The 22,846-nt window shown below is 35.0% G+C and overlaps 2 protein-coding genes across 2 annotated transcripts; one reads left to right on the top strand and one right to left on the bottom strand.

Moving 5' to 3' along the window:
* Positions 1-3,913: 3,913 nt before the first annotated feature.
* LOC122105310 (olfactory receptor 5I1) lies at positions 3,914-4,858 on the bottom strand. Its single transcript, XM_042676511.1, has one exon. The coding sequence runs from the start codon at positions 4,856-4,858 to the stop codon at positions 3,914-3,916; it is 945 nt and encodes a 314-aa protein (XP_042532445.1).
* Positions 4,859-14,276: 9,418 nt separating this feature from the next.
* Positions 14,277-15,209, top strand: LOC122105134 (olfactory receptor 5W2-like). Its single transcript, XM_042676273.1, has one exon. The coding sequence runs from the start codon at positions 14,277-14,279 to the stop codon at positions 15,207-15,209; it is 933 nt and encodes a 310-aa protein (XP_042532207.1).
* Positions 15,210-22,846: the final 7,637 nt, after the last annotated feature.

Raw genomic sequence — 22,846 nt, 5'->3', positions numbered from 1 at the left:
AAATCAAGAGAAAGAAATGTACTCAAGCTTTGCCCTGTTGACTTATACCTGTTATCCTAGCTACTCATAAGGCTCAGATATGAGGATTGAAGGTCAAAGTAACCCTGGGAACAAGCCCCCCAGAGACTCTTATCTTCAATTAATCATCAGAAAACCAGAATTGGGGCTATGGCTCGACGTGATAGAGCATTAGCCTTTTGAGCTAAAGAGCTCAGAGACAGCACCTAGGAATCCTAACACTTCAAGCCCCCACAGCTGACCAAAAATAAAAATGTACTCATTAGTGACTTATGAATTGGTAAGCTGTCTGTACTTCATATTCATAATACCAATTTAAAAAAAATGAGGAAGATAATCAAAAAATTAAATAAATAAAAAGTTCTACAAATTGTTAATTTTATATGATCTTCCATTCTATTACTGATTTCCTGATTCATAACATTATAGACAGAAACATTAGACATTATTCTAATGATTTGAGATTAGCTAACTCTTGTCTTAGGGTCTAGTATTTGATCTGGCCTTGAGAAAAATATCATTCTGAAGTTATTTGCTGATACATTATGTTTGTATGGAAGGTTAACTTGGTTTAAAGTACAGTTCAAGTCCAATGTTTCCTTCATTTTTCTATTTGGCTGATATTTCTCATGTTTAAAGAAGAGCATTGAAATTCCCAACTATAATATCTGACTTATTTTTTTTTACTGTGCCTTTATATCTTTAGCACTTTCAGGGTTTAGCTGTATATGAATTTAAAATAGTTATACACCCTTCCTTTATCATTATAAAATGGTTATTTTATATCTTTTGACAAATTTGATTAAAAGTCTATTATTACTGATATAAACAAGTGTAACTATGTTCGTTTTCATTTGTTTTTTTCTTTGTGTTGGATATCTTCTCTTTCTGTCTAGGATTGTCCTTTTTGGTCATTATGATTATCTGTGCAAGCTACTGTGTCCCTTTCACATAAAAATTTAATCTTTATACATTCAAAGTAATTATTAACAGACAAGAATTTATAAACGCAATTTTATTGATTTTTGATTTTATGGTTGTATAAAGATCCATTCCTCTTTTGGTGTGTGATTGTTGATATTTGAATCTTCACTTTTTGATGCATATAACCAGTACATTGTTTTTGCTTATTATTCTGAGACAGAAAACTTTCTGTTCGCACAAACGGCTTACTCTGATAACAATTTAACTTTAATGGAATATGCAGACTATATTTTACCAATTTAATTTGATCATGATTTCAGTTCTTAAAAAATTGTCAAGGGAAGAGGGGTAGACAAATTAAAAGAAGAATTCTGGAACAATGCAATCAATAGTCTAATGTGTAACCTACAAAAGTAAAAGTGTGAGAAGGGATGGGTTGGGAAGGATGGGTAAGAATATTGAAATGGATGACAAGGATTAAGATGCACTGTTTTTATAAATTGCTTTGTTGAATGACAATTCCTTTGTGTAACTATTTACAGATAATTAAGAAAGACAAAGGAAGAATTCAGAAAATAATATTGTGGTTTTTGTGTGTGTGTGTGAGAGAGAGTGGTATGATTGTTAACTCTTGTGTTTTTTAATCCATAATGGTCTTTAAAACTACTCCATTTTTAAAAAGACTTTATTGCTGGTTCTCATATATTGACTGTTTTTATTCATTCAGAATTCCAAATGTATCATTTCAATTATGTCTTCCCCACAAAATTTCTGATTACAAATTTCCTGATATATTTATTATAGATCTTTTGTCTGTACTAATTCCCCTTTCCTTTTCTACTTTCAAAATTCTTTCTTAAATTTGTATAATTATATTGTGTAACCTAGAAATATACATTTTCACTCATCATATTTGATGCCTCCACTAATCCTATTATTCAATAGCATTCTGGGAGTTTCATTGTTCTATCTCCATTCATAGATGCAACCTATTTTGATGTCTTTCATCCAACATTCTCTTTTCCAAGTCATGATTCAATCTCAATGTGCACGTGCACACACCCACACCCACCCACCCACACACACACACATTACTTACTAAGGAGTGACAATTATGGATAAAGTGGAGGTTTCAGAAAATTCTGATTGCATTAAATATGTAACATGAATTCGTCTTTACTAGTTGAGGTATATTGGAAGTTTACTAGCCTATTGAGGCTAGTAAAAAACCTGAGGGGATAAATACAGAATATTATCTGTAGAATTAGTATTTCAAGCTAACTAGCAGCTCAGCCGATGATAGCAACTCTGGGGGAATCTAGTAAGAAAGCAGCGCAGATATTGCATAGATCATTGGTCTAAACTAAGTCCAAATATTCCATTGGCATCACCTATTGACCTTTAAAAACACTAGATAGATTAATCTCTTACTTGGAAGCAGTTCTATTTTCTGATAAGTTCTCTCACATTTAGTGATATGATACTTTGAGTACTAAATGACTGTAATATAGAAAAAGATTTCTGTGTGCTGTGTACTGATACTGAGATGTAATGATTCAAATCTGTATTCAGACAGATCACAACTAACCTGCTCTGTGTTATTGTCTACAACCTGGGTTGAGAACGATGAAATTAAATTTCATAGTTATATATTTTTTTTGTAGTTCAGGGGGATAGTGCTCACTTTCTATCAAAGGAAACATTCAAGAGAATATTTCCAGAAAAGATTCTGAGGTTAATTTAAAGTAACACAGAGAGAAGAGGTGAAACTATTCAAAAAGAAATGCATGTATCACCTCACTCATGTAACTGTAACCCCTTTGTACATCACCTTTATAATAACAATTAAAAAATAAAAGAGACCCCAAAGTGATCTTTGTTTTATTTCATAGATTTTTAACAATTGCACTGTGGATACATTTACACTGGTATTTCCAGCAAAAAGCTTTTAAATATTTATTGTAATGAAAGAATAATTATGTACCCAAAGAGTATTTCTTCTGGGGAGTACATTTTGGAAGACTATACAAACTCCAAATTCAGTCTTCTAATACTAGTCCCTATGTTATGCTTTACCATAAGACATAGGTAGGAAAAGACTCATTAGTAGCTCCTTCTGTTTCTGAGATGCTGGAAAAGGATGTCCATCTTTTCATAAATACTTGGGTTATTAAAATAAGAATAAAGGAAAAAATGCAATTATCTTTTATTATAGTTAACTTGTATTCCTATTCTCTTTTAAAGAAATGTTCTGTAAACAATTTGAAGGAACTGATTATACAAAATGATCAAAATTACTAAACTAACTTTAAAATTGAGTTTTATTTCCAAATATACTTGCCTATCACCAACTTATTGTGCAGCATACCTTTTAAATGCTATACAATGTTGTAAACTATGTATAATGAAAGTAACTGTGTAAAGTATCCAGGCATTATTCACAATATGTAATTGTATTGACCCTGCTATCACTTAAAAAATAGAATACTCTCTATTCTTTTAAAGATTGACTGAAATAAAAGAATAAGAAATATCCCTATTGTGACACTCATTATCCAGGCAAATACTTACTATATAAACTAAGGTAATCTAATTGTCTTCTTTATCTTGTAATATACAACTATGTGTTTCATTCCACATATGTATGAACACTTGAACATTTTCTAGAGTATTTACTTAGCCCTTAAGATACCATGATCTAATCTATTTAGACAAACATCTCTCCCAGCTAGCAAAGAAAGAACTACTAAACACCACAAAATCTTTAGTTGTTTTTTTTTTTTTGACATTTTTAATGTTTATTTATGTGTTGGCAAAAAGCATAGTTAGGTGTAGTAAAAAAAACACAACATCCATGTCTGATAAACTGTCTGGTTTGGGTAGCTGTGTATTTGCTGTTCAAGCTGTTATAAAATCCCAGTTTCAAGAGTTTGTAATTGGAGAATCAGATGAATCCTCACTAGGTAACTTCTCATGAAGAATCTACCTTAAATTTTAGAGCCTTCTTGGCTGCGTCTTTCACGTCTCTATTTCTCAAGCTGTAAATCAACGGATTCAGCACTGGGATGAAAATGGTGTAGAAGACTGAGATGATTTTATCGGTGTTGGGGGAATACAGGGAGCTGGGCCTGGAGTAAATGAAGAGCAAAGTGCCCTGATAGATGGCCACAGAAGTCAGGTGCGAGGCACAGGTGGAGAAGGTTTTCTTCCTCCCGCTGGTAGAGCGGATCTTTAGGACCGAGAGGAGAATGAACGTGTAGGAGATGATGATGATGATGAAGCAGGTGATTTCCACGGAACTCCCATATGTGGAGAGGAGCCACTCGTTAACCGAGGTGTCTGAGCAGGACAGCTTAAGTAAGGGAGGGAGGTCACAGAAGAAATGATTAATGACATTTTTGTCACAGTATTTCAAGATAAAGGCAAAAGACGTGTGGACCAGGGAGCTCATGTTGCCTCCAAGGTATGACAAGGCAATCAACCGTATGCAGAGGCCCCGAGACATCACCACGGTGTACAGTAAGGGGTTACAGATGGCCACGTAGCGGTCATATGCCATGGCAGCTAAGATAAAGGATTCTGTGTCTGCAAACGCGCAGAAAAAATAAAACTGCAAGGCACATCCATAATAGGAAATAGATTTGGTCGACGAGAGGAAATTGGTGAGCATTTTGGGGACAATGACCGAGGAATAGCAAAGGTCTACGAAGGAGAGGTTGCTGAGGAAAAAATACATGGGAGTCTGCAGGCGAGGGTCCGTTCTAATTAGGAACATCAGTCCCAGGTTCCCTACTAGGATCATGCCGTACAGGGTGAGAAACACCAGGAAGAAAACCACCTGAAGCGCAGGGCATGATGGAAAACCTAACAGGATAAATTCCGTGACCAAGGTGTAGTTTCCAGCTGTAAATGTCATGTCATGCACAGTTTTCCTCCGGGAGGATTCTGGTGTCCTAAAATGTTATGTCGATAATAAAAAGATAATGATTAGATAGAAGGTTATTTCATTGTTTTTGAAATAAGCAAAGACCTAAAGTCCCTATATTTAAACTTCATGCAAATAGGAGAAAGAGAGAGAAAGAGAGAGAGAGAGATTTTAGAAGATAGTTGCAATCAGATTTCATGGTTGTGTGTCTGGTTTGACTTATTTGACTAATAATTGTTTCTCTCACTGGATAGTGTTGCTTGGGACATTTAATGATTTGGGCAACAGTCTTGTACCACAAACACAAAACATCTGACATAGAGGATTAAAGGAAGATAATATATGTGTGTGTCTGTATATCTGTGTACAACAGCATTGTAATGATAATGTTAGCACAACTTTCTTTTTCATTCCAAGACTTGATATAAAGTAGTGTGATCTATTGCTCAATAACGGAGTGGGCAAACAAAATACTTGATACATAAATATATAATTATTCACATTGTTAGATATAAAACAGGACAGGTGGTACTTGTAGACTACAAACAAATTTTTGCAAATATAAGCTCCAGGTGTCATTTCAGTAGGAAGTAAATGAGGATAATTTCATAAATCCTGCTTGCATACTAAATATACCTGACAAAATTATCATTTATTTTTCTACCCTTAGCTTGTAGAAAATACTCACTGTCCATTAATTGACTGTTGAGTAACATTCACTTAACATTTAATTCTGAGTTACAACTAAACCAAATGAAATGATATCTTTACTAATGAAGAACAAATAAAAACGACTGAAATTTGTTTTATGACAGTACAAGTCAGTTGAGTCTGAGTCGTCTATCATCCACACTTTCTGAAGTAGAAATACATAAAAATAACTAAGGAAATAAAGCTATGTTAGGTTGGTTTCTTAGAAAAACAGGAATAATAATTTAATGTTTTATGAATGTGCTTCCATGTATATAAAAATATACGAAGGTCAATGGTCAGACTTTGGCTTATTGAATCTTTCAAACTCTCAGTGATGCAGCCACATTCAAGCACACAATGGTGATGATTAGAATACTTAGCTCAAGGTGCTCTCATGATTGATTGCTTAATAATAGAAAAGGGATCTCCATTACATCAGAATGGGGATTAGTTAATTTATTCCCATTTTGATAATGCCACTTCCTTAGAGTCAGTATTCCTTTCATTTGTGTAATTAAATATAAATTTAAGTTTATAGGAAACAGCGTCTCTGTGTAGATTAACTCAAGTGAATTATAAACTCATTCATCCATTTATTTACTTGACTATCTTTCCAGTGTCATTTTTGTGGAGAGAATGACATCTTTTTTGTTAATAAAAACATTACTTTTCATTGTTAAGCATTTTACCTAATATTACCTTATAATTGAAGTCATCTGTCAAAGTTTTTAAAATAGTAGCTCCCCCTTTATATGATATTGTGTGAAACATGATATTCTAGACAAATACTTTGCAAGTCACTTAGCTGTCATCAGAGAAGATAAAATTTTGATAGTATTATTACCATTATCACCTTTTCCTTATAGGTTAGGACATTAGGAAACACAGAATTGGACACAATTAGAATGTGACAGAACCACGATTAGAATCGAAGCCTGACTTCAAAATTTCAAGACTAATCAGACTTTCTATTATTAATTCCTTATTTTGTATTATAACATTGATGCATAGATTGATATTCAAAGCCCATGAAGGTAGTAGTTGACAAGTTATGACTCGATGTCAGATGTCTCCTAAATCAAGATATTGAGAAGAAGCATAAGGCTGTTGGAATATTAACAGTGTCCCTACTCTCAGATGTCTGAGCTGCCTGAGGCTGATGATAACATGAAGAAAGGACTTCCATGTTTCCTGTAAAAAGCAGAATATACATGCTTGCAAACTTAAAATTGATCATTCTTTGTGACAGTGTAAGAAAAGGCTATATAAAGGGAAGAGAAGGCAGAAGATAATGCAAATCTCTTAAAGGGAGCATTAACCAAAGATTTTCTTTAAACCATGATTCACTAACTTCTTCCCAAATATAGAAGAGAATCAAGTTATAAAATAAATTCAAACTATCAAGTTGGCAGCACTGTGAACCTTCTCACTTGTGACAAACAGCATATTTCAAGAAATATAGCTCAGATACAATTCCTGTGGAATGTCTATCAGAAAGTGATTGGAGATGTATGGGCTTGTGGATGCCACAGTAAATGATAAATGTCTTTCACCACCTACTGGGAACTCAATCCATAATTTTTGCTCTAAGATCCACAAAAACATATTCTTCACCCTGTGAAAGCCACCTAACTCCCACACCGGTTACTTACCAATGCAGAAAATGATTTGCATTTACCTAGAATAATTTTATCAGAAGAACCAAGGGCTTTTACCTGCATTCTTCTGTCACTGGGGACCTAATAATCAAGATTGCAAACACTCTTCTTGTCAAGGATTGTCCCGGGAATAGTGAACAGAGTTGTTTCCGTTGGGATTTCTTTTCACAGACTCATTGGTAATTATTGTTGTTGTGCTGTCAGTGTTAATTTCAAAAGATAATTTTCAGTCTCAGTAATATTGGGGCTGCTTTTCTTTCTTTTATTTGAGGAGGGTGGCGGTTGTGGGGCTTGAACTGTGGGCCTGGGAACTGTCCTTGAAATGTTCAGCTCAAGGCTAGTGCTCTGTTAACTGGAGATAAGAGACTCATGGACATTCCTTCCTGTGCTGGCTTTGAACCGCAATCTTGACATCTAAATAGCTAGGATTACAGGCCTGAGCCACCCGCGCCCAGCTGGGGCTGCTTTTAATCATGCGTGAAGCCTTAACAAGGTCTCTTCTTGTTTGGAGGGTTAGTTCAACTAACTCTTTGTAAATAATTCAATAATATCTAAAGGTATGACCCTCCATCCAAATTATTTTTGTTTGTCTGTTTTTTTTTTGTTGTTGTTGTTAGTCATGGGGCCTGAACTCTGTACCTGGGCACTGTCCCTCAGCTCTTCAGCTCAAGGATAGAGCTCTACCACTTGAGCCATAGCGCCACTTCCAGCTTTTTCTGCTTATGTGGTGCTGAGGAATTGAACCCAGGGCCTTTGGCATGCAAGGCATGTGCTCTACCACTGAGCCACCTTCCCAGCCCCCCAAATTATTTTTGTAAAGCACATGGAAATTCAAAAATGTTACATTAATTTTTAGTACTGAGTACTTATAAATTGTTTTAAAAATGCTGGTGGAGTCACTGAAACCATATTTAATATTTGGCATCAGTACTTGTTTCTAGGAAAGAGAGGACTTAATATATAAGTACCTGAAATCAGAGAGTATTCCAACAGCTACAAGGCTATCCCATTTAGTAAATCAGCTTAATCCCAATCAATTCCTTGCTTAAGTGACTCATCTCAGGCTACAGTTGTAATTATTACTATTTTCTTCCCTTTACCTCCCTTCCAAAGAGTTTTGGAATGCTATGCTCATTTATCTACCTAAACTGTCACTCAGATTGGTCTTGTCAAACCTTTGTTTTGATGAGATTATGATGTTAGTTTTTCCATCTTTATAATTATCGGTAGAGACTGCAGAAAGGACATATCCATTCAGAGATGATCCGAAGAGCTTCAGGCCTATGGATGAAAGACAGTATATGGAGTTGTCAATAATAACTTTATGGGAAGTTACATAGTATAGGAATGTCAGAAACAGAAATAGGAGGAAAATCAAACAGACCAAGAGCTTCCTCTTCAACATAAAAGGTCAGATAGCAGTGTAGAACAGAATCCAAAAGAACCAAAACAATGAGAAGTACAAGTTGTCATGTTGAAAATTGAACTTTACAACTTTGGTGGGGGAGGTGGGGAGGATTGGGTGGGGGGATGGGGGTCGGGGGGAGGCTGGGAAGGGATGGGAAGGGTAAACAAAGGAGGAGGCTACAATGCTTGATAAGAAATGTACTCACTATCTTGCCCGTGTAATTGTAACCCCTCTGTACAGTATTTTCACAATAAAAAAACAGAAAAGAAAAAGAAAAATAAACAAACAAAAAAGCATGGAATGGTTGGGAGCCAGTGGCTCACACCTGTAATCCTAGCTACTCAGGAGACTGATACTTGAGGATCAAGGTTCAAAGTCAGCCTTGGTGGGAAAGTCCATGAGACTCTTATCTCCAATAAACCACCAGTAAACCTGAAGTGGTGCTGTAGCTCAAGTGGTAGAGTGCTAGCCATGAGCTGAAGAACTCAGGGACAAAGCCCAGGCCCAGGTCCAGAGTTCAAGTTCTGAGTCTATTCTCCCATAGTTCTGAAATCAAAGGTACTAACTTATTGATGGACCAGACAAAATACACTTGAATTACAATTGAAATAATTTTCTGGACAAGTCAAACGAGAAATCTAATGATAACCATAAACCTGTACTGAAGAAACAGTCAAAGCAAGAGGTCTCTGATTTGACTATTTGTCAAAACATACAGTAAAGAAAAGATCATTATCAACTGTAAAAACACAAAGTAGACTGAAGCAATCATCAACCAAGACAAACATTAAAATTTACTACTGATATCTAAATACAATTAAAAGCACAATTAAATTACACAAATACAATTAAAAACACATTAGAATTAAAGGTTTGAAAGTGCAATTTTTAAAGCTCAAAATAGTTGCTTTAAAATTCAAAGAGTGTATTTTAAGACACTCACAAATGGGTCAACTCTTCTGAGCATTTCTGTCATGATTTCTAAATATTTTATCAATGAGTAATTTCAAAATATGTCAAATACAACAGATGACAAATACAAAGAATGAAAGAAAAATCAGAATAGATTACAGCAATAACAGAACAGATCAAGAAAAAATAATCTGTCAACATAGAGGCAGGCTGTGTGGAAATATCCATGCAAGGATTATAAATAGAAAATAATATAAGGGTATTCTATGGAATACATATGACATCAATTAGACTGTTAGCACTTATTTACATCATAGAATTAAAGGAAGAACAAAAGGAAGAGAAGGAAAGGTTCTTTATAAATAATGGCTAAAAAGCAATGACCTATGGGGAAAGGTGTAAATAGTCATGTACAGAAAACTGAAGATAATGACACCAAGATATGTATTAATCAAAAAGTTACTAGTATCTATTGCAAGTGACTGAGACCAGTAGAATGTCCAAATAGGATATTTTAATACTCCTATAAATGTCCTGGGCTATACTCATGTGGCACATTGCAAAAAATCAACTGGAGACATGAAGGTCATACTTTTTTAATCTCTGGAAGGGGATTATAGCTTACACAATTAGTGACTTTTTGGGGGCTGAACTCTGGACCTGGGCACTGTCCCTCAGCTCTTCAGCTCAAGGCTAGCGCTCTACCACTTGGGCCACAGCACTAATTCTGGTATTTCTGCTTATATGGTACTGAGGTACAGGGCCTCATGCATGCAAGGCAAACACTCTACCACTGAGCCAACTTCCCAGCTCCCAGTTAGTGATTTTTTGGATGCATTGGTTTCCTACAGAATTTGCATTTGTAAACTAAATGGACTTTAAAATACTGGCATTGTGCTGGGAATGTGGCTTAGTTTTAGAGTGCTTGCCTCATATACATGAAGCCCTGTGTTCGAATCCTCAGTACCAAATTCACAGGAAAAGGTGGAAGTGGCACTGTGACTCAACTGATATAGTGCTATCTTTGAGCAAAAGAGCAGGGACAGTGCTCAGGCCCTGAGTTCAAGCCCCATGACCAACAAAAAAAAAATGCAGGCCTTCCCAGAACCTGATACTTGTAAGTATCTGTTCTCCTCAGTGGTTGATTGATGTTTTCCCACTATTTCTGATAGAAACTTGGGCCTACACCAAGTATCACAGCTTTCATTACTCTCATGTAAGGGTTTGTCTCCTTTAACATGACATACCTCTAAGGGCTTCTGTGGCTTTGAAGTCCTTGATGATTCTAGGACAGAGGATTTGTGATATTCTCTCTTGTAGCACGCATCATTATAGGACTGGAGAATGCAGCCCACATGTGAGTGTAAACAATTTCCTAGATACTCTCCTCCCCAACCTTCCTCAGAGTGTGTCAGTAAATCTCAGCCTCATGATGAATATAGAATAGGATTTAAAAAAATTCCTCTACAGCTAGTGTCTGGTTCATCTTTGTCGTTCTTCAGATACTTACAAAATACGTCAGATCCTACAATTCTGGGATCCACCAAAATCAAATATAGAAGTTTGGCCAAACGAATTTGTGCAGCATCTAAAAATCTCAGACTAGATAGATTGTTTCCTTCTACATGAGGCTATTATTGCTGAGAGAAAGATATGTGTCTTATTCATGCCTAGAAAATAATAAAAATATTTTTGCATATGAAGATATGTAGAAACACATTCTTTATAGAAAAGATAAATCTCTAGAAAATTGTCTCCAAAAAATGGAGAAATGAGATTCACCTGTTAAGAGAAGTTAAACTACTAATAAAAAAATCACAGATGGCATGAAATTGATACAAGAAGTTGAAAATTCAAAGAAGAAAAATAAAAAGGAATTTTATTCATTTATTCATTCATTTATTTATTTAATTATTTATTTTTGTCGGTCGTGGGGCCTGAACTCTGGGCCTGGGCACTGCACCTCCGCTCTTCAGCTCAAGGCGAGTACTCTACCACTTGAGCTACCGTGTCACTTCGGGCTTTTCTGCTTATGTGGTCATGAGGAATCAAACCCTGGGCCTCATGCAAGCTCTCTACCTCTGAGCTACCTTCCCAGCCCCAGAACAATTATTTTTTAAAGAGTACTAGACAAAAGGCATAGGATTGAAAAATATTATAGCAGAACAGAAAAATTCAATAGAACATTTCTACATGTTAGATAACATGGTTCATATTTCCATTGACCTTCATGTGTATAATGTGATTAGGCATAATTTTATTTATAATATGAGAAGAAAAAAAATGTGCCATTGTCATTTATACTAGCCAAACAGTAGTAGTAGTAAACCATACTGGCAATCAAATGATTTTATATATATATATATATATATGTATATATATACATATATATACATACACATACATATGTATATGTGTGTGGAGATGTATATAAAGAAATATCATTTAGTTGTAGAAGAATTTTCTGATTACATTCAATCACAGCAGAGGCAAACTTTATATGTTTTCATGCAAATGAAGATGACTGTTAGAGAAGGCCATATATTTTATTGTATATTCTTCTCTGTGTGTGTTGTACATAGCCTCAGAAATATATTATTGTTTTCAAATAATATTAAGGGGAAGATAAAGGAATGTCCCTGAGAATAGATGAGGATTTCTTGAGTAGGAGAATAAAAATGTTCTGGAATTAGATCATGACATTGACTGCACAAGTTGACGAATGAACTACAAACAAATGGCGTATTCATTTTTAAATGACAAATACTTAGTATATTTATTATATCCTATATAAAATGAACCAATTCTATTCACAGATGTTGATGGACAAGATTTAAAAATGAAAGTATAAATGGACCACAGGAAGGGGTTGAAAATGACTAAATGAGCAGATTTAGAACTTAACAAAATTTCTGCCTTAATTAGAGAAGGGAATTTGATTTTTATCTTATAGTCAGGAAAGTAATTAACCACTTTCTTTGTCATCTGGATTAATTTGGTTGTAAGCATGAAGATGTTCAACTTTCTAAAATTGTCTCATATTTGCAGAAGACAATATAGGCACAATAATTTAATTAATCACAACAAGGCCTGAGGGAAATTGCTTCAGAGGTTCAAGTCCCAAATGAAACCTGGTAAAATAAAATGTTCCCTGCCTCATGTTCACTAACCAAAGACTGGCCATCACAGGTAGGAACCTGACCAAGACAAAAATGTAGAAAATTACTTAAGAACTGAGAAATTTCAAAATCAACTACTGTTTTCTGCGGTGAATTTAATAATCACGTTGAAATGGATATTGTTTTTCTATCTGAAATGGAAGAGTCTGACTCAATTTAATAATATCCAAAAAGTAAACTTCAATTATTTTTTATTTTCTCTAGTATTATAGAAAGTCTTTATATTTCTTTAATTAATTAGTTTAATTGGATGGGCACATATAAATTTAATGGGATTGCTGTTTGATGTTAAATAACATAATCAGCTCATGACTTTGTAAGAATACTCAGATTCAATTTTATTTGAGTCACCAGAAAGAACTTTGTTATGTCTAAGAAGCACTGACAAATATCTGTCATTCACATTCTAATTTTCTTAATAATTGTCATCTAATTTACACAGATAATTTGAACAATTTTTAACAACTTTTAAATTTTCATCTAATTTTCATGAATAAATAGAAATATGAGACACATGTAAATGAAGAGAAACGTGTATATTTAAAAATATTTATTGTCTGGCTGGGAAGGTGGCTCAGTGGTAGAGCGCTTGCCTTGCATGCATGAGGCCCTGGGTTCGATTCCTCAGCACCACATAAGCAGAAAAACCTGGAAGTGGTGCTGTGGCTCAAGTGGTAGAGCGCTAGCCTTGAGCTGAAGAGCTGAGGGACAGTGCCCAGGCCCAGAGTTTTAGGCCCACGACCGGACCCCCCCCCAAAAAAAATTATTGTCCTCTCATTTAAAAATGTTTAATGTAAGACTATTTAAAATTGATTTTGATGCAAATATGTGATAAATAAAAAACCTTTATTGTGTTTCTTTATAGCATTCGTGTTTGGTCAGAAAAAAGAAAAAACCTCCGTGGGCACAAAAACGCTTCTACAAAGAGGTAATGATTATTGTGAAAAATATAGAAAGTTGATAAAACTCATTTCAACCTGTATCAAATATTAAAGAAGACAAATAAAAATAAGAGGTCTGAGTAACTATTATCTTTAATAGTCAGTGATGGACTATATGCTTCTAAAATAATACAAAAGTTTTTTAAATGATTATGAAGTTTTGATAAAAATCATACAATCCTTTGGGTGTCATTACAAACACCCTGACACATAGCAATACAGAATACTATTATATAACCTTGACCTTTTCTATTTGTGTTTTTTTCATATTAGTTTGAAGATTACCTAAAACTTCAGTTTACCCAAGTCTACATAAGTCACTCAAATTAGGGAATTTGCAAAAGACAAGAAATTTAAAAAATCAATTACTCCATAATCGCAGGAGGTCTCAATCAAAGTTTCTCAGCTGCTGGTCTGGGAAATTTATTATTTAAAAAATGTTTAAGTGGATAGCAATGTTTATTCAAATGTCATACAGATGAGTAATCATTAACAAAAAATGACAAGACACAACATGCACTCTGGTTACAGACACAGTTTTATTTTGGTAGACATGAAAAATATAAACCTATTATTTTCTCAACCATTCTCTCAGAAGTGTAGGCAAGATAAAGAAGAATGGACAAGGGAAATTGTTCCACATTGACTGACTTCATTCTAATGGGAATTTCCAATCAGCCTGAGGTCAAAATGATTCTGTTTGTTGTGTTTTTACTTGTCTACATCATCAATCTTCTTGGAAACCTCGGGATGATCACTTTGATCCGAGTGGACTCCCAGCTCCACACACCCATGTACTTCTTCCTCAGCCACCTCTCCTTCTGTGACCTCTGCTACTCCACAGCCATTGGGCCCAAGATGCTGGTGGACATATTTGGCAAGAACAAATCAATTCCTTTCCTGGGCTGTGCTCTGCAGTTCTTTATTGACTGTACCTTTGTAGATTCTGAGTGCATGCTGCTGGCAGTGATGGCCTTTGATCGATACAAAGCCATCAGCAATCCCCTGCTCTATGCAGTGAATATGTCCAGTAGGGTGTGCACCTTGCTCGTGGCTGGAGTTTACCTGGTGGGAGTGGCAGATGCCCTGATACATACTACCTTAACATTCCACTTGTGCTTCTGTGGGTCCAATGAGATCGACCATTTCTTTTGTGATATCCCTCCCATCTTAGTACTGTCTTGTTCAGATACACAAGTCAATGAGTTAGCAATATTCATCATTTTTGGTTTCATTGAACTGAGCACTATCTTAGGAGTCCTCATCTCTTACTGTTACATCATCTTATCTGTGATCAAGATCCGCTCTGCTGAAGGCAGGTTCAAAGCTTTCTCCACCTGTGCTTCCCACTTAACAGCAGTGGCGATTTTCCAGGGAACTGTGCTCTTCATGTATTTCCGACCGAGTTCCTCCTACTCCCTAGATCAAGACAAAATGACCTCTTTGTTTTACACCCTTGTGATACCCATGCTGAACCCTCTGATTTACAGCCTAAGGAACAAGGATGTGAAAGAAGCTGTGTTAAAGCTGAGGAATAAATGTTGTTTTTAAGTATTTATATTGAGCATCTACTTTTCTCAAATGCTCCTAGTTAACCTTTTCTTTCTAAAATTTTATAAGAAAAACAAAACTATCTCAGATGCTTTATTTTAATGATATAAGTATTTGTATAATTAATGTCCAATAGTAAAAAAAGCATGTCATAGTTCTCCAGTCTTGTCACATTCCAACATGTATTATGACAAATATGTAAATTTCTCCTTGGAAAAAAAAGCTGAAGTACAAAATAGAATTGACTGCATTAACTTTAACCTTCATTCCTTTTGCCCTTTCTTGGGGCAGGACCTTGGTATGCAGCCTATGGTGACAGAGAATTTAGGATTCCCCCCTCTTCCACCTCCAAATTATTTCTTTTTTAAAAATGTTTTTTATTGTGAAAATACTGTACAGAGGGGTTACAGTTACATGAGCAAGGTAATAAGTACATTTCTTATCAAGCATTGTCGCCTCCTCCTTTGTTTCCCCTTCCCATCCCTTCTCTCCCACCTTCCCAAGTACACTCCCCCTCCACCTAAATTGTAAAGTTCCTTTTTCAACATAGTGCCTTCTACATCTCATTGTTGCAATGGGTCAACCTGTATCCCTATTTAAACATTTTGTTTTTACCCTTCCCTTCCCCAAATCGACAAAAAAAATCACATGATATCTTATAAATACATTAGAAACAATAGCAAGAAAGAAAAAAAATACATTTATGTCCCTATATTGGGGTTCATTTCACTTCATCTTACCTAGTCATGTGTACATAGCTTTTGACCTTTTCTTCTTGTCCCAGACATATACTAGTTATTGCAAATTTTTAATTTGGCAAGCTATTGGGAAGATTTTTTTAGAAGATTTAAAAATGACAAAGCGAACTTTGGGCAGATTTGCTATAATATACCTTATATCTTAGGATATATCTGGTGTAAGATGTACTAGAGCAAATCATACTATTTTAGGGATCTATACTAGCCAAGTTACTCAAACATGAATCATTTTCTATTTAGTATCTCAAAACCATACCCCCTTAACACCACCAGTGATTTATGACACTTTATTTGCCAAGTACAATATTTTCAATGACTGTGTGTGGTGAATTACTATTACAGTCAATCTTCTATATTTTGATCTTTTCTTTAATCCTGACCACTAAAATCTCAAAACAGAAGCATAATATAACAATGTGTCTATGGGTAGCACAGAAAGTAGACAGATATACAGTGGTTATGGGCTATATAGGTGCAGGATAGAACAGAATGATAATATTGTTCATGTGAATGAAAGGTTTTGAAGTTAAGTCATGTCCATTAACTTCTGATCTGCTGTGTCAAGTTTTGCTCTCTCTTTAGAAGAAAATGATGAAGGAGCTCCTGCTCATGGCCTTTGAATCACTGTGGCTCACCTTTACAAGGTTAGTCTTCCTTTCTGACCATAGCAGTCCTCTCTGTAAAATGGTCATCAATCTCTACTTACCTAATATTTTACTTGTCTTTTTCTTTCTCTGTGAGTTATCATTCCTCTGCAATATCTCTGCCTTTGAGCTCTTTATTTTGTGCACAGAAGAATCGCAAGGTGTCTGTAGGCTTTAATGTTCAAAAATACTAATAACAGTGAGAAATATCACAACCCTATTAACTGACTTATTATCACATTACTTGGGTACAGATCTATAGTCATTCCTTGTATGTGGATAAACAACTTTATTAGCACTTAGATAATTAAAAATCAAAAACTTCACACATTATTCTCTGTATCAAGAAGTGAGCAATGTTGAAATTAACTTGACATATGAAAACTTGGACATTATATAACCTTGTTTCTTACAAATTAATGAGGAAAGAAAAGAGAATTTGTGTTCTGTTCTCTAAAATTGTCTGGAAATATTTTTCATGGCTATGAATAAAAATACCATATGAGTCCCAAATCCCATTTCTAGACTCATATCCAAGAAAAAAGTGAGTCATTATGTTCAACTTGACACACGTTAAAATTCACAATAATTTTATTTATCAAATATTGTCACCTTGTTAAATCAAGTGTTGAAAATAAGGATATATTAATGTAGCCCATATTTTAAGATTTTCATCTCTAACACTATCTTTTGTAACTATTTGGATTTGCCTTTACAGCATAAAAATAATCATGGACAAAAATAATGCAAAGTTATTTCTGGCTGACAAAAATTTATGACATCTCAAAAGAAGGACTAAAATTATCTAAATAAAACATACTACTTTGACGCAATTTAGTATAATGAATATGATTTTCTAATGGCATTTTTCTAATAACTTACAAACATCATTCTATATGAAAATACACCACTGTGTAATTAAAGTTGGTAGTATAATGTTTAATAATAGCCGAATTAAGCTCAGATTCTCAATTAGTATAAAGTTTGGGAAAAGGTAGTCTTTGAACTTTGAAATAGCAGTGTGTTTAAGAAGCAAACATTAGTTAACTTCCTTTTTTTCTCCTTTTTTTGGTCTAAGACCACTCATTGGCTGGCTCTCTACCCTCTGAACCACATCTCCAACCCCTTATTTAGCTTCTTGATAAAAGCTACAGTACAAATAAACCTTAAAAACATTACGTTGAATGAAAGAAACCATGACCAGAAAGCTACTTTCTGAATTATAATGTTTATTCAAAGAGTTCACAAAGCTTTGTATGCAGAAAATAGCTCACAGTTGGCCAGTCACTGAGTTAGGATAATAGGAGACTCTTTTTTATTATTTTTTAACTTCTTTGTTTATTATTGTCAAGGTGGGTTAAGTACATTTCTTGTCAAACTTGTTACCTCTTCCCTCAATTTTCTCCTTTCCCTCCCCTCCAACCTTCAATCCCCCCAAATTGTACAGATCATTTCCAACATTTTATTTTGTGTATATTGCTGGTGCATTGGTTCCTCCTCCTCCCCTTTGTCCTTTATTTTTTATTGCAATAAAAGTTCTCTAGAACTAAGAAAATGTTAAACAACTATGTAAATCTTATGACATGTTGATTTTTTTTACTTTAATTGTAAAAAGAAAAAAGAAAAGAAGCTAAAACTAAGATCTGACTACACAAAATGTAACCTTGGGGGAATCAGTCATCTCTCAAGTCAGGAGAGAATTAATATGAAAAAATCTAAATGCGACCAAGGACAATTGCAAATTCTCCACTTATAATAACAAAGTAAATAATGGCCAGAAAGAGCACCACACACACACACACACACACACACACACACACACACAGCAAGACAGGTTGTATTCCTGTTAATTCCCAGGTGAAAGTTAAGGAGAAAGAAGAAATCATGACTAGCAGTCCTTAAATAACTGCTATATTCCCGTACTTTTTTTCTTTTTGACTTGCTTAATTATAATTAACTATATTAAATTATTACTGAGACATGTTTCTAGTTAAAAATAACTATTATACATAATCTTAAATCAGTCAGATATTTGTTCCTCAAAAGTGATTCACTTAGTTTTATTATTAGAAATTGATAAGTACATGGCTTTAGGATTTAAAATAAACATTTTCTTTAGGAATTCTAGATACCAGTATTGACATTTATGTAATGTGGTTGCTAACAGCATATTAGTGTATATGATACTGTTTATCAAATATATAATAATGGCACGCATAATCTATGAAAGCAGTTAGCATTTTGTAAGGACTTCATAATAATATTCATAACCATCTTAATTTTCATAACACCTTCATAATCATACTCCTTTTTAAATTCCTGTTAATTGTCTTTCAAATTCATTCAATGTTTTTGTAAATAAATAAGTGAGTTTAAGGAAATATGTACATTTACAGTTACTAATTTCAGTACAGGAGATTAGATCCAGGATTTCCAACCTGTTGAGCTAACACTTTATATTTGAGCTACTCTCATACACTATTTTTGTTTCCCTTTTCTGATGTTAAGGCTTAAACTCAGGGCCTCATATTGCCTCAGACTGCTTAATGATACTTTAGCCACTTGAGTCAACAGCAGGGCTTTTTGATAGCTATCTTGAGATGGAGCCTCATAGACATTTTTTCCTCAGCTGACTTAGAATCACAGGCTATTAAGGCACTAGCACCAGACTTTATTATCTTTTAGAAAAAGAATATTGCTAACTTTATTCTGTCTGGTCTTCAACACAAGCAGCTGAAAACGTGGTTGTGTAATACAATACACGGAACGAAAGATGTATAATGATATAAATAATGCTACATAAAATTATTTCTTCAATGATATAAATAATGCTACACAAAATTATTTCTTCAACTAAAATGTTACAAATGGTAGTATGAACATATGTATACAACCCAGAAAACATACTTATTTAAAAGAAATATATACACATGCATTATTTATACTGTCTAACAGATGTGTTTATTAATAAATTTTGATCTTAAAACCCCTATTGTATCTAGAAATATGACTTTGCTTAGATTTATCTACCTTAAAACAAGCTGTCTTAACTATCATGTTATATTTGGAAATTTGAGCACAGGAGTATGTGAATGCTCATATTTGTATTTGTGGGATTTCTTAAACATTTAGAAATTAAAACAAAATATTTATGCTGGGTCACTGCAGTAAAAATAAGAAACATTGGTATAATAGGGACTATTCAACACTTTATATTGAGTATAGTATTAGAAATCAAAACATATATGACCAAAAGAAAATAAAAATTCAGGCATAAAATTCAATGCATCTCCCACAAAGGTAAGAAAATTGAGGGAAGGGATTGGGTTAAGAGGAATGGGGAGAATGCAGGAAGAAGTGATGGTGAATATGAATTATCGTATTCATAAACTACTTTGCCAAATGGCAATTCCTTTGTACAACTATTTAAAGATAATACATAAAAATATGAAAATATAGAAATAAAGAAAAGTTAGGGATCCTGTATGTATTTCTCAATAACCCTGTTTTATATAGATTTCCACACATTCTGGGATTGGACCTGACACTTATCTGTGATAAATTGCTGGAAACGCAACGTCTATGAAAGGAGAGAGTATAAAACATAAATAATTAAAGAAACAGAATAATATAGCCTGGTTGATAGTGTCTCATCCTAAAAGTAAATTGCTCAATTCAATTTTGTTTTCTTTGTGTTCTAATATGTACTTTGTATTTCCTTCGTGATTTTTGTCTTTTCATTAAAAGAACTTTCAATAGATGAGTCTTGAAATTGTGCATAAGCCTTCATATTTTACTGCATTATTTAAATCCATAGAAAACTCACATAAAATAAAATTTAAACAATAATAGGATAGGCTGTCAGAAATTTAAAATCATAAGTTATAAAATATTGCCAATAATGTGAGAAGCAAACTTAAACACTATTAGTGGACATATAAATTAATACAAACACTATGGAAGTCAGTATGGAATTTTTCCCAAACAATTACAAATGGAACTGCCATATAATCCAAGGATATCAGTCTATGATGTATTTCTGTCTTAATATAAGTCATGATACAATACAACTATGTGCACACACATTTGCCTCAGCATAATAGCCAAGCTATGGAAGCAGTCGAGATGGCCTGTAAGTGTACAATGAAGTATTATTCAGTCATAATGAAGAATGCAATTATATTGTTTGCAGGGAAATGAATGAAGCTGTTGGTAAAGTGAAACAAGCTAGGTTCAAGAGGACAAAGTTTCCATGACCTTTTCATATGTGTGTGCTAGACCTATAAGATAACCGCATGTATAAACACACTTAAGATAATATATACATGTATCCAGAGAGCATGACTGTAATTGTGGGACTGTCTGAACCTGTTAGAAGTTGGGGAAGAAAAGAGAACATTAGAAGTCAAAGAATTGCTGAAATATAGTGCACCTAGAAAATGAAGGTGAGGAAACAAAACCTACTGAAAGTTTTTGAACAAGAGCGGGGGAAGGGGGATGGGAAGACTGAGAGTAAGTGAGGGGATAATGTGAACAAAATGTGTGTAAAATCATGGTTAAAACCCTATGAACAAGCTGGGCACTGGTGGCTCACACGTGTAATCCTAGCTACTCAGGAGGCTGAGATCTGAGGACCGCAGTTCAAAGCCAGCCCAGGCATGATAGTCCGTGAGACTCTTACCTCTGAAGTGGTACTGTGGCTCAAGTGGTAGACCCCTTGCCTTGAGCTGATGAGCTGAGGGACAGTGCCCAGGCCCAGAGTTCAAGCTCCATGAAACAGAAAAACAAAACAAAAACAAAACCCTATGAACAATTAGCATTCACTAAAAAATGAATGGCAGGAATGGGAAACAGTTAGAGAGGGGTGGGCAGAAGTTTAAGGAGAGTTTAAAAAAATGATTGAAAAATACTTGAGAAAACCTGTTTAAAAATGGAACCACAAGGTTATTGCAATTGATAGGCCAACTGAGGGAAAGAGATAAGGGCCAAGTGGTAGAGTGGTTAAGTCTGATCAAGGTACATTATAGATAAACATGGTCATGTAAAAATGCAAGTTCCGTCCATGGGGCTGGGAAGGTGGCTCAGTGGTAGAGCACATGCCTTGCATGCCAGAGGCCCTGGGTTCGATTCCTCAGCACCACATAAGCAAAAAGAAAAAAAGCCGGAAGTGGCGCTGTGGCTCAAGTGGTAGAGCGCTAGCCTTGAGCTGAAGAGCTGAGGGACAGTGCCCAGGCCCAGAGTTCAGGCCCCATGACCGGACCCAAAAAAAAAAAAATGCAAGTTCCGTGTACAATTAATTGACACTAACGAAAACTGTGAAAAGAAATACCTATTTCCTCATAGAGGTGACATCAGCAAAACAGTAAAACAGTCCATCACTAGGTTAGATGCTTCCAGGAAAATATAATTTTGCTCCAGTTCACACATAATAGTTGTTCTCCATGCAGCCTTGGGGTTTGGGTAAGGGGGCAGTTGGAACACAGTGGATCTAAGAATCAGATGATGGCTTTCAAATGTGCAGCTCCACATACATGGGGGTCACCTTATCCCAGCTCTGGCTTCCAGATTTGGAAATGTTCTATCCATGAAGAACGTGGCTTTTTGACCTTTAGTCCACTAACCAAACCCCTCCTCCCCATGGACTGAAGAAACTATGCAGAGGAATACCTAGGCAGTGAAAGTCAGTCATGTGGATGTGGGTCACAGCAGAGAACAAGACAATCCTGTGACCACGCCCACTTCCTTTTCAAGGTGTGGTCCAAGAATAGCGTCCTTCATCCATCCAAACATCCTGAGGCGACTTCCCATCCAGTGCTACATTGGTAGAACTTGCTGGCCTGCACCCCTTCAAACAAACACCACAGGATGTATAACACATGATGCCGAGGCCTCTCACTTGCAGATTGAGTCATCCTGAAATGACTTTGAACACATTCCTTCACCTTAAAGTTATTACATTTTATTTTATAAATAGGAGGACATACAGACGATGTTCAGGTAGTGTTTAGAAATAGCTGAAAAATGAACTTATTTAGTACAATAGTTCAGTAGGAAACGTGCAAAATCTAAACTATCTGAGTGTTGTTACACCCATGTATATCCACATGTAGTTAGTAGGAAAAGGGTTCTGTAGATGTTCATGTACTTTTTTGTGTGTAACAATGGAAGAATTTGACATACATAGTTATCCCCATCAACAAAATAAATACAGGTCAATGCTTGCTGAAGCTAAAAA

Source organism: Dipodomys spectabilis, unplaced genomic scaffold (genome assembly GCF_019054845.1).
Source record: "Dipodomys spectabilis isolate Male_0828 unplaced genomic scaffold, ASM1905484v1 ptg000030l, whole genome shotgun sequence".
Lineage (NCBI taxonomy): Eukaryota > Metazoa > Chordata > Mammalia > Rodentia > Heteromyidae > Dipodomys > Dipodomys spectabilis.
Note: the sequence above shows the minus strand (reverse complement) of the source record. Positions and strands in the feature narration are given on the sequence as shown.

Coding starts and splice junctions, on each gene's coding strand:
- LOC122105134 (XM_042676273.1), top strand. CDS start 14,277: ATGGACAAGGGAAATTGTTCCACATTGACTGACTTCATTCTAATGGGA.
- LOC122105310 (XM_042676511.1), bottom strand. CDS start 4,858: ATGACATTTACAGCTGGAAACTACACCTTGGTCACGGAATTTATCCTG.